This window comes from Camelina sativa, chromosome 3 (genome assembly GCF_000633955.1).
Source record: "Camelina sativa cultivar DH55 chromosome 3, Cs, whole genome shotgun sequence".
NCBI classification, from domain to species: Eukaryota; Viridiplantae; Streptophyta; class Magnoliopsida; order Brassicales; family Brassicaceae; genus Camelina; species Camelina sativa.
Window position 1 is genome coordinate 10240063 of NC_025687.1, and position 11839 is coordinate 10251901.

The window sequence follows — 11839 nt, forward strand, 5'->3', positions numbered from 1 at the left end:
ATATATATATATATATATATATATATATATATATATATATCTACTAGGAAAATGTGGTATCTTTCTAGCGGCTATGAATGTACCTAGAAAACTTGCTTAGATTGACAAAATGAGTAGGGAAATCGTATGTTCAGGTCTTAGAAGAAATGTAGAGTAAATCAAAAGTAATAAATTATGGACTTAAGATTATCATGAATGTATTTGATCACTTTGGTGATATATTAATTGATATATAATATGTTCAGTTCTGAATTATTTACATGCAGGCGCTATACAACTCACAGCTCCAACAGGCTCAATACTATCAACAGCAAATGTACGGAGGAGGAGCAACGTCACCATCATCATCCAACATCATGCCTTCCCCTTACTACTACCTCCAAGCTCCAAGCCCTAGACCATATCCTCATCATCATCAACACTACCAGTATCATCATCATCAACAACAGCAACAACGTTTACCCTCTGCTTCTTCTTACCTAATCTACCCATCCAATGTCGAAGCTCCCACTTCCTCTAATGCCCCTACTTCCCAAGGCCCACTATCTTCTTCCACGGGTAAGTCTTACTGATTTTGTTTTCCTTCCAATTATGTTTCAACGTTGTATTTTCTCAAACGATGTTTAACCACCATGCATGTTCCAATGTGCAATAACATTCATCATCATAACAACATATATATCCCACGACCATTAAGTACTAAAATAATACGTTTTGTAAAAACAAGAGCTAGTGAGATGTATATCAATATATAGTACGGAAGATTATATGAAATACCAAAAAGAGTGAATGATTCGGCACATGGGACATATATAATTTCGTCATGTCCATGTGAACTGAGCTGTCTAATTTTTTTTTCCTCACCCCTGTCTATCCTCCATCATGGGTCATGCATGTTTATATACATGTATGTATTATAAACCAATAGTGTTTGCATGTGAGTTCTGTCACCCTTCTTGTTTTTTTTTTCTTTTTAAAAAAGTTCTGTCACCTTTTATATATTATTGATTCTCAAGATCTAGTCACACAACTCAGAAGGGACCACTCTCTAGACTCTATTTAAGCAATTATCCAAGCTTATTTGCAGAGGGGCCACCAAACAAATAAGTTCTATGTGCGGATTGACTATTTTGTTATATTTTTATGTCTAAAAAGTTTTTACGTTATGTTCTATTTTACTTCAGAATCACACGCACCACAACAAGTCTCAGAAGGAGGAGAACACGATCCAACGGATGCACCTGAAAGTACAACAACGAACAGCAGAGAGTTAACGTCATCTTCATGATCAACTCCAACTCCAACTCCAACTCCAACTTCAACTTGGACAATCTTGACATTTTTTCCTTCTCTTTCTCTTCATCCAATCAGAGAAAAAGAAGCTAATTCACTTTTATTACTTTTCTCAACCAAATTCATAACTTAGCATGACTGCCAAAATAAAGATGGCTCTATGTCTCGACTCTTGTCATGTTCCTTTTCTTCTCCCTAACGGAATAATATAATATGTCGACTTTGATATTCTTTAATATAATAAATTCGACTATTTTAAAAATCTTACATTGTACTTATAAACTAGACTATATGTCTAATTGATAGCATGTAGAAAAAACTAGTTTAGACCCACGCTATGGGGTGTGATACTTTTTGTAACTATTTTTAGATATATCAAATTATTGAAAAAAGTATATTTTTTTTGAAATTGGATTAATTATAAAAACAATGGTTTATCTAATATTAAGATATAAAAATGCACTAATAAAATAAAAAATAGAGAAATCTCAAATAGCCTAACTAAACCTAATGTATGTTCTTATTTTTTATTTACCTTTTGTGAGAGATAGATTAGTGTAGTTTGAATTTGTGGTGTTTTTTTTTTTGTAGTTTATACAAATTTAACCACATAATTGTTATATAATATTTTTTGTTGTTATAAAAGTTATTATTTGTAAAAGTACATAGACATATTTTTACTTTAGTCTCGTTTTGTGTATTATCTAATATTATTAGGGGCATTTGTAAAAATACCATTTTTCAATACCCTTTTGCAAAAATACTTTCCCTTATTGTCTATTTTTAATAATACATTTTTTCAATATACAAAATGACTAAATTATATACTCTAGACTCTAAATACTAAATCATACTCCTTAAATATATACCCTAAGGTAAAATAGAGAACCCACACCTAAAAAAGAATCAACAAGTCAATTTAACACATTGTAATTATGCAAAAGAGGACAAAAATGAAAATGACCAAAAAAATGATATTTTTGAGAAGGAGTATCTATAAAAGGGTATTACTAACATTTTATCATATTATTATACTTATGTTGAATAGCATAGCAATTAGGTTGATTGTCAAAGTAATTTTTAAGTCGCTGATAAAACCTTCAATTCTGGAACTTAAATATTGTTCAATTTATCATTAGTTGGTGTTCTTATATATAAAATCACTATCAACACTAATCTCAAACTTTATTTTATTTACTTGTTGTGGGAGATATATTAGTGTAGCTTGATTTGATGGTGTATTATTTAGTAGTTTATACAAATTTAATCACATAATTTTTATATAGTTTTTTTTTGTTATGAGAGAAGTTATTTATTTCTTTTTTTGTTCTTTTTTTAAATCTAATTGTTTTGTTTTGTTTGATAATAATTCCATGTAAGTCAATATACACATACATAGTTTTACTTTAGTTTAGTTTTGTGTTATTCATGGTTAATCTTAATTTATATTCTATTTGTATTATATTTTTATTTTATTTGTATTATATTTATATTTGACTAATATTATACTTTACTAATATGATACTTATGTTGAATTTATTTTATTATTATACTTAACATTAGTATATTTTTAAAAGTTATAAATGATTTATTAATTTATTTTAAATTTAAGCTATAATTTTAAACCTTTGTTTTGGAAAATATTGATACGACATACAATGATTAATTTACTTAGTTGATATTATTCTATTTTTGAAAATTGTAAATGATTTACTAATTTAGTTTAAATTTAGGTTATAAATTTAAACATTTCTTTCCAAAATTATTGATGATGTTTATTATTTCTTATAATTTAATTGGTTACACAATTTAAATGATGTGTTAGTTCCTAAAAATCTAAATATGCTGATGTGGAACAAGAATAATTATTATTGACTCAGAGATATGAGTTGTATTAATGAAATTTTTTTATTGGTAAACAAATAAGCTGATGTGTCAGCTTCATATTTCACCAAATTGCTGATGTGTAAGCATTGGAGAGAAACATATTGTGTTTTTATTGTATTGATAACTAGGTAACAACCCGCACATAGTGCGGTATAAAATAATTATTAAATGTTTTTACGTAATTTTTATTCACAAAATCTATTATATTTATCGGTACTTGAAATCTAAAATTCAATTGTGTAGTATATATTAAATATATATATATATTTTTTGTATAATAATTAATATTTAACCTGTGAGAATTATTGTAATATCAATCTTGTATTATCATATCATAAGAACAAATAGTTTTTAAAATTTATTTTAAAGATTTTATGAAAATGTAATTAAAGGATATAATTAAGTTAGAAAGAGAATGTAAAAATTTAATTTTAGGTATTAATTATATTTTTGAAAAAATACAATGGCATATACATGTAAATAGTATAAAAAACTGATGACAAATAAAGGAAATAGTGTATAGAGCTCTGCAAATGCGACACATCAACATTTTGTGGGAGAATGCTATCTTTTAATATATAAGGGATACTCAAGCAGATAATAAAACCATTTAAAAAAATAAAAAAGGTATTTTTGCTGGCAAAATGTAAAGTTACTGTATTTGAACCTTCAGCTGTTTCTTATAAACTTAATTTGCTGATTATTGTATATTTGTTTTTGTAGAAAAAAAACATATATAGACAGATTCCACACTTTGAACAAAAAGGAAGACAGATTTCGCCGTATATGTCACTGGTTTCATACATCAAAAAAAAGGATGTTTAAAAATTAATGTGAAATAGTGAACTACTATAAATATTAATTAATGTGCGATCGATAATTAAAACACAAATTTTAATTTTACGTATATATTATTATATTCACTTATTCAGTTACTTTGTCAAATACTCCATAAGATTGATGATTAAAATAGAAACTATTTCAACGTACTTTGTTACTACTTAAGAATTAAGATCATTTTATAGCACTCGTCTCCCGAGACAATTGTTTCCGAGTGACAAACTTTTCCATAGGAGAGAATGGGCGTACCTAACATATTGGGTTGTATGTTTAAACATGTCAATCTTCGCCACGCTGATTTTTTGTTTTTTTTAACAAACAAATGATTCCATTCAATTAAATAGAGCCATTACAAGGAGAGGGATAAAGTATCCCTAAGTTTAAGACACTACAAGCATAGACTTTCCCCAAAATCATAAACATAACTAAAGAAATATAGAACATCAGGCAAGGGTCCATGAGAACTATGAAAAAAATGCAATTAAGCAGTTGGAGACATGTGGGATCATGGTTACAAGATTGGACATCATCGATGAGATCGAGAGATGACAGATAGGTCACGGTCAAAAGACATTGTGCCGTTAGAAGGAGAAACAGAGCCAAAGAACTCACCAGGGTGAGGATCAGTATCAGGGTCGAAATAGTGGCAATGATTCGGGGGCTAAGGGCCCGGGTGATGGTTGATAAGATGATGGTGGTTTGAACTGCAGCTAGCATCAGGATTCGACAAGAATAAGTGCAAAGCCATACCATACCAGGTGGTCCCTTTCTGCCATGGAAATGGTGATCAAGAATACCACACAAGGTTAGTAAAAGGTGAGACACTAACGAGTAATATATAGACCTGAGCTTCGGGCAAGAGGATGGTTGCAGGGTATTGGGTTTAGAGACAATCGCCGAAGAAGCTAAGAACAGGTGCAAAGGATAAGTGGGAAGCCAAGACAAAACAGGTGGATCCTCTCTGTCATGATAATGGTGATCAAGAATTCCACACAGGTTTTGTAGTTGGAAAAACACGGACAAGAGAAAAACAGACCTGAGCTTCAGGAACGGGAAAGGTTTCTGGGGTTGAAGGACACCTTGGTAAGTCTGGGATCCAATCAATAAAAACACAAGTAGAGCAATAACCATGGTTCCAACTAGGCCTGGGCATTTGGGTGTTCGGGTCGGATTCAGGTTCGGGTAATTTGGGGTCGGGTTTTTCGGGTTTACTAATATAGGATCCGAACAGGTGTTCATATAATTTTGGGTCGGGGTCAGGTTCAGTTGCTATCGGGTTCGGGTTATTTCGGTATTGACTTTAAGAAACCTGTAATGTATCCAAAGTACCCACAAAAACCTGAAATGTACCCACAAAATCCAAAAAATCTGATCGACTTCTAGTTGCCTATGAACGGAGAACCCAAAAATGAAGCTAACAACGGACTTAGGTTTTGGGGATCCAGTTTGAGGGTTTTGGTTTATAAAACCAAAAGATTCTTGAAATCGGACAAAATCTGGCAAGTTCGACATAGTTATGATTTTTTAGGAAAATTCACAAGGATTCGAAGAGGGAGAAATAAGGCAAAGTGGCAAACGGTTTGATGAAATCAAATCATATGTGATAATGTTAGGGATATTGTATATAATTTTTCTCGGGTAATAAACAGAGATCTTCGGTTCCTCGGGTTCGGGTCGGGTAATACCCGATACCTGTGGTTATTTGAAAACGAAAACCTATTGGTTATTTAGAGAGAATCGGGTCGGGGTCAGGTTTGGGTATTTCAGGTCGGGGTCAGGTTCGGGTATTTCAGGTCGGGGTCAGGTTCGGGTATTTTGGGTCGGTTTATTTGCCCAGGCCTAGTTCCAACATAACCTTTGTACAACCAAGACAACCTAGCTAAAAGGGTTCTCTGATGCAGTCTTCGGACACCGAGAGTAGCTAAGCAAACTAGGGACACTCGAAAGTATAACATGGGGTTAGACAGAAGGAACCTAGGCTTTTGGAGGTTGGGCAAGATCGTATGTAAGGCTGATAGGTCGACATAGTTCATCCACCAAAGAGATGTTGTGGATGATTGAATACAATGATGTTCACAGCGACTGACCAAGGAGAGTGAAGGAGGCTTCCTCGTCTCCGGTAAAAGCCGATACAAATCTACCAAGCTCATGGGTTGACTTGTGATTAAGGCGGTGGTCCTGAATCGGAGAAAAATCATGTCTCTGGAGATTTCCTCACTATATGTCGTTTCCGTCTTTGCCTGCCAAGGCTCAGGTGACATTGGGAAAGATAGTGCTACAAAGGTGATTGCCATTCCGGATCTAGAAATAAGAGGATAAAGGAACTTGGTTACCGCCAGCAGTGAGGCTGAGTCGTGGTTGCAGAAAGGAGAGTTTAACAGTCTCCTCCGCCCTCTGAGATTGGTGTTGTGCAAGCCTTTGCCTGGATCTGAATGATTATTAGGGGATTGAGTAGATTGCAAAAGGAGACTCAAAAAGGAAAAAAAGAATTGAAAAGGAGAACAACAGAAACAAAGAGAAAAATAGACAGGATCTAAGGTCGTGGTGCCCCGACGCCGGCGAGTAAGAGCCCCACCGGCGTCGGAGGAAATTGGAGATAGCGACGCCACAATACTCTGGTTTGGGAGAGAACTAGGGTTTTTGGATTCAACTATTACCTGTTTCGTATAGTTTGCTAAAAAATCGCCACGCTGATTATGTCCAAACTTTTTACGGTTTTACCTACCATCTCAAAAGTAAGGACAACGTTGCGTCCTCCGGCAAGAGCGACTTCTCATTGCACAAGAAATGTGTTCTCTTATAAATATGAATACGATATTTTTATTTTGTTATTCATATTAGCAAATACGTACGTGAAGGTTATATTAGTGGTGGCTGTATAGCTATTTTAGTATTTTGAAAAAAAAAACTTATAATGCAAAAGTACTTATTTTGATTCCATAGCAATTGACACTGGATACAGACAGTACAAACAAACACTAATTATATAAGGGTTTATTGGCAAAACAGTAAGTTTTCAAAACATTATTATTTATTATTAAACAATCAGTTTACTATTCAAGATAGCAAATACCCCAATTTCACTATTTTTTTTGCACTCATCACTGTTATGCATCCAAATTGACAAAAAGAACATTGTTAATTTGGAGTTTTAGTATCGAGCCAATCCAAGCATTCCATCTCCTCTCTCCACAAATTTAATCCCAACCGTCCTATGTCACTAGCCTCATCGATTTCATAGACCGGGAGATAAAAAAGATTGCATAGACAGGATAACATCATGCTCGAGATTATCAAACGTGTTAAGAATGATCGCACTTGCATGTTTGGACGACCGCTAATCCTCTCGAATGAGGAAATTGAGCATTATGTTGTCAGGATTTGTGGTACGGAACTAGGGATGTCCTTTGGCAGACCCACATTGGTCGGGAGTGGTGCAAGTACACCAGATAGAAATATAAAACTGTTTTATTAGCCCAGTGTATCAACAAATCAGTACCAATCACCGACTCGATGATATCATAGAGGTCCGTAAAAACAACCCATAGTGGAAAATTGGAAATTGTAGAGAAAATTGAGAAATATTAGTACGTAGTACCTCTATGCAACCAAGGTCCGTAAATAACTGTAGAGAAAAATATTTTTTTTCTTCGTTTTGTTTGCATTTAACCATTTTGATATTTATAATGTAAACGTACTACGTACTACTCACTTGGTCACTTTGACATACTTTTTTTGATTTAATCGCAACATTAACGTTGTTGCGGAATAAAAGAAAACGGATTGCACACGCGTACATTTTAGAAATGTCTATCCAAATTGCTAATTTAGGATATCACCACGGACGATTGACAAATATTAAAACAAATACTCGAAGAGTATATATGCATACATACATATTTAATATTTTTAAAATCATTTTATGTTAATATAACATTGTCTCCTTGTAGTCGCTACTCCTTTAAAAGAACCTTGCTCACAAACGTATCAAAATTCACAACCGAAGAACCATGTTTATGCTCCGTCGCTTCTTTCGCCAAGCGCCGCCACTGTTGGGCCTTCTCTCTCATTTTCTTTCCCTTCTCTCCATCCATCAACTCTCTAACCACTGCCTCAACCTCCTCTCTCTTCACATCTCCGCCAATCTCAATCCCAACCTCCCATTCGTCACAAGAAAACTTACAATTTGTTTGTTGCTCTGCAAAAAATGGCCAACACACCATTGGAACTCCGCCACATAAACTTTCCAACGTCGAGTTCCACCCACAATGCGTCAAGAAACCACCAATGGCTGGGTGGGAAAGGACTTGTTCTTGAGGACACCAACTTGCCAACATCCTCCTGTCTTCCGTCTCCGTTAAAAACTCATGTGGAACCATTGCTTCATCCCCGGCTACTAAATCTGGCCGGATCACCCACAAAAACTCTTTCCCCGTTGCGGCCAGACCCCATGCAAACTCCGCAAGCTGTTTTGCATTCAACACTGTTATGCTCCCGAAGTTAACGTAAACAACACTGTTTCGAGCTTTTGTATCTAGCCAATCCAGACACTCCGCCTCTTCTCTCCACAGGTTCGATCCCATCCGTCCGAGCTCACTATCCTCACCGATCTCTTGTTTCTCTAGTAAATGGAGCGGTCCAATAGAGTAAACCGGAGGTATAATAGACTGCATAGATTGAATGACGTCATGCTCGAGATCATCGAATGTGTTGAGAATGATAGCTGAAGCGCGTTTGGTTCGCTCAGTCTCGCGGATAAGAAAGTTGGGCATGATGTCGTCAGGATTAGCAGTTCGAATGAAGCTAGGGATGTCTTTTAGTCGTAGGTTCTTCATCACTGGTATCCAATCTATTTCCGTGTCTAAGTATTCCTTGGTCAAGTAACTCTCATCTGCCAAATCCACCACCACAATGTTAGTTTTAAACACAATACGTTTCTTAATTCAAAGAACCGTATTTAGATACAAAGCATTTACATTTATAGTGTATAAAGATCAGAGTCAGCAAAATATTATTATAGGTCAACAATGTCAGACAATGATACAGAGTTTACTTTTCATATGTCAAAAAACAAAAGAAAAGAAGAGTTTACTTTCTCTTTGGCTTTTAAAATTTTATTTTAAATTATCTAGTTATAAATTTATTTTTTCCCAATTATCATTTTTTAGCTGTCGTTGTTGGAGTTATCCTAGCTAACTTGAAGTTATCTATAAACAATTTAAAACAAAAATTTAGTAGGGAACCACCATATACGACTATTATGTTTCGCAATCATCGTGATTTTTCAGTGCCTCAAATAGGGCAAATCGAAAAATTAAAAAAGATATGATTTTGTTTTTTTTTTGGGTTTGACGCTGACGCTGACGCTGTATAAAGTTGAACCCAAATTTGCATAGGTTTTTTTTTGTCTTGTTTCAATGCATGTATCAAGTTATATCAATTGTGGTCCTCTTTTTTGGAGTATACATAATTAAAGTATGGTTGGGGAATCTCTAAGGCCCTCTTTTTTGGTAAAATACGAAAACCTATAATAATCCAATTACGAAATCACATGGATAAAAGCTAGCTATAACAACTTGTTCACCGTGACTAATCTGATTCGTGTGTATTTCGCGTAAACTACACTGATGATCTCGTGGTTTCTAGTTTCAGCGTTAAACTTAATATTATATAACACGGATATAGAAAATAATAATAATACATAAGCGTACTGACCTTTTAGCGGTGCTAATCCCTTCTCGATGAAACGATAGTAGTTTAGATAAGCCAGGAAGCCACAAGCACTGGTTGTCCAGAAAAGAACCTCCGGGATACCAAGCTCCTCCGCAGCGTCAAGTGTAAAGCTCATACAACCATCGGATAAGATACAGCTCACCGGAGGAACATCATCGTTGGCGTTAATCTGCCGGAGAAGCTCCTTGAACGGAGCGAGACAGTGCTTCGCCGTGGACTCGCAAAGGGAAGGGATGTCCTGAGTGACGTCCACATCAGTCTCCGGTAGACCGTCAGGGATGGACTCAAACCGGAAAGAAGCAAGCCCGTCGACGGCTTTAGGCCCACGGGACCGGAGGAGACGGTTGTGGTTGTAGACGGTGTTGACGAAGGTGACGTGGAAGCCTTTAGCGTAGAGTAGTTTAGCCATTTTCATCATAGGGTTGATGTGGCCTTGAGCCGGATAAGGCACGCAAACTACGTGTGGCTTTTGTACGTTGGGAACGACATGATATCCCATTTTCTTGCTCTCTTGATGTAGTGCTGAATGATTTCTTTAGGCTTATAACTTATAAGGACTCCGTTTTATAGAAGGGTTGCTTGAGTATGTGTCGGCGCGACCTTATTTCTTTAGCACGTGGGAACTGACGAATGATGTGCCTCACATGCGAATATTTCCCGTACTAGGCATGAGCGCTCTCGAGGTCCAAGTTGTGTAGTTTATGTGTAAACTACTAAAATTTATAAGCTTAACAAAATATAATATTGATTAGTCTAAAAGTGAGTTCACGATGTGTATGTGAAATAATAGTCAAAACTAGTGGCCCAATAATCAAAGTCAATGCTAAATCTCGTTTTTTTTTTTGTTTCCATCTTCATATATTTATATTGTAAAAAAAGATAGAGCATCCAGCTAGATAACATACAACCAAACTTTTTTTTTTTTGAAAAAGAAAAAATTAACATACAACCAAACTTACGCAGACACACTGGAAAAACTGGAAAGATGAGCGAAGAAGGATCATGTTGCAATTCACCCAAGGACAATAAGTTTTTGTCACCAAACGCGATACTACTTTTCAAAATCGAAAAAGTCTACTTTCACTAGCTAAGCACAAGAACAAAGAAATGTTACAAACTTTGACTATTTTTTTTCTAACATTTTGAATAACAAATATTTGTTTTCAAATAAATTGTATTGAAAGTTAAAGTTAATCCCACATTTATATCTGTTAAATAAATTTTGAAAAATTTCCAAAAAAAAGTGTTAATTTTTTGTTTTCTATTAGTTTTTTTATTTATTTCTGTTTGATAGACATGTTCATTTCAGATATTAGCTAAATTCAATTTTTAAACTCTCATTAATTTGGGTAAGGGAAAGAAAATGGTGGACTTAGAAAATTTTATTTTTTCAGTTATTTTAAGAAAAATAAAAATATTAAGAGAAATAAAAAGCAAATTTAGATATTTTCATTAATTTTATAAAAGTTATCTAAACGGGAATAGGGGAAATACTTGTATTCTATGAAATGTTTTACAAGATATTTTATTTGGATAAAATAATTATTTTCAAATAAATATATATTTAATCGAGACGAAAAGTTTTTAACATATATGAAACGAAACAAGTTTTTAATTCCAAAATAGACAGATTTACTTCCTATATTGTATCTTTTGTTAATTACATAATTTAACACGTACGTCTAATATATGATACTTTCTTTAGACGAACAATTACAATTTTATATTTAAAAATGTACATTTTTATCTGCTAATGATTAATTTAAAATTACTAATTTCTAATTCGAAAAATAATAGCAGACACGAATATAAAATACTAATATTAACTAGGAGATAGCAGAGGGTCAATGTTTTTTCCAAATATTATAATATAGTAAAAAAGTTATTTTGTTTGAGATAGACACTATTTATTTTAGTATTATATTTATTTGGTAAATCTTCATATATCTTTTTGAATACTAATTATTTTAAAATATTATAATATTTTATTTGTTTGATATATTATAGTTTTATATTGTTTGTTTGTTGAATTTGCATCACTATTTTATGAAATATTTTAAAGTAGAAATTAAAATATTGTAGTTGT

The 11839-nt window shown here is 33.8% G+C and overlaps 2 protein-coding genes across 2 annotated transcripts; one reads left to right on the forward strand and one right to left on the reverse strand.

Annotated features, from left to right (window-relative positions):
* On the forward strand, positions 241–1523 carry LOC104776355 (nuclear receptor subfamily 4 group A member 3-like). The gene is made up of 2 exons (XM_010500403.2): positions 241–558; positions 1185–1523. The coding sequence occupies exons 1-2, from the start codon at positions 261–263 to the stop codon at positions 1286–1288; spliced, it is 402 nt and encodes a 133-aa protein (XP_010498705.1). The 5' UTR covers positions 241–260; the 3' UTR covers positions 1289–1523.
* Positions 7819–10544, reverse strand: LOC104776356 (UDP-glycosyltransferase 85A2-like). The gene is made up of 2 exons (XM_010500404.2): positions 9736–10544; positions 7819–8911 (listed from the first exon to the last, which is right to left on the reverse strand). Exons 1-2 carry the CDS (start codon positions 10250–10252, stop codon positions 7974–7976), a joined length of 1455 nt encoding a protein of 484 aa, XP_010498706.1. The 5' UTR covers positions 10253–10544; the 3' UTR covers positions 7819–7973.

Coding starts and splice junctions, on each gene's coding strand:
- LOC104776355 (XM_010500403.2), top strand. CDS start 261: ATGCAGGCGCTATACAACTCACAGCTCCAACAGGCTCAATACTATCAA. Junction 559..1,184: donor CCCACTATCTTCTTCCACGG/GTAAGTCTTACT, acceptor ATTTTACTTCAG/AATCACACGCACCACAACAA.
- LOC104776356 (XM_010500404.2), bottom strand. CDS start 10,252: ATGGGATATCATGTCGTTCCCAACGTACAAAAGCCACACGTAGTTTGC. Junction 8,912..9,735: donor GGGATTAGCACCGCTAAAAG/GTCAGTACGCTT, acceptor TGGATTTGGCAG/ATGAGAGTTACTTGACCAAG.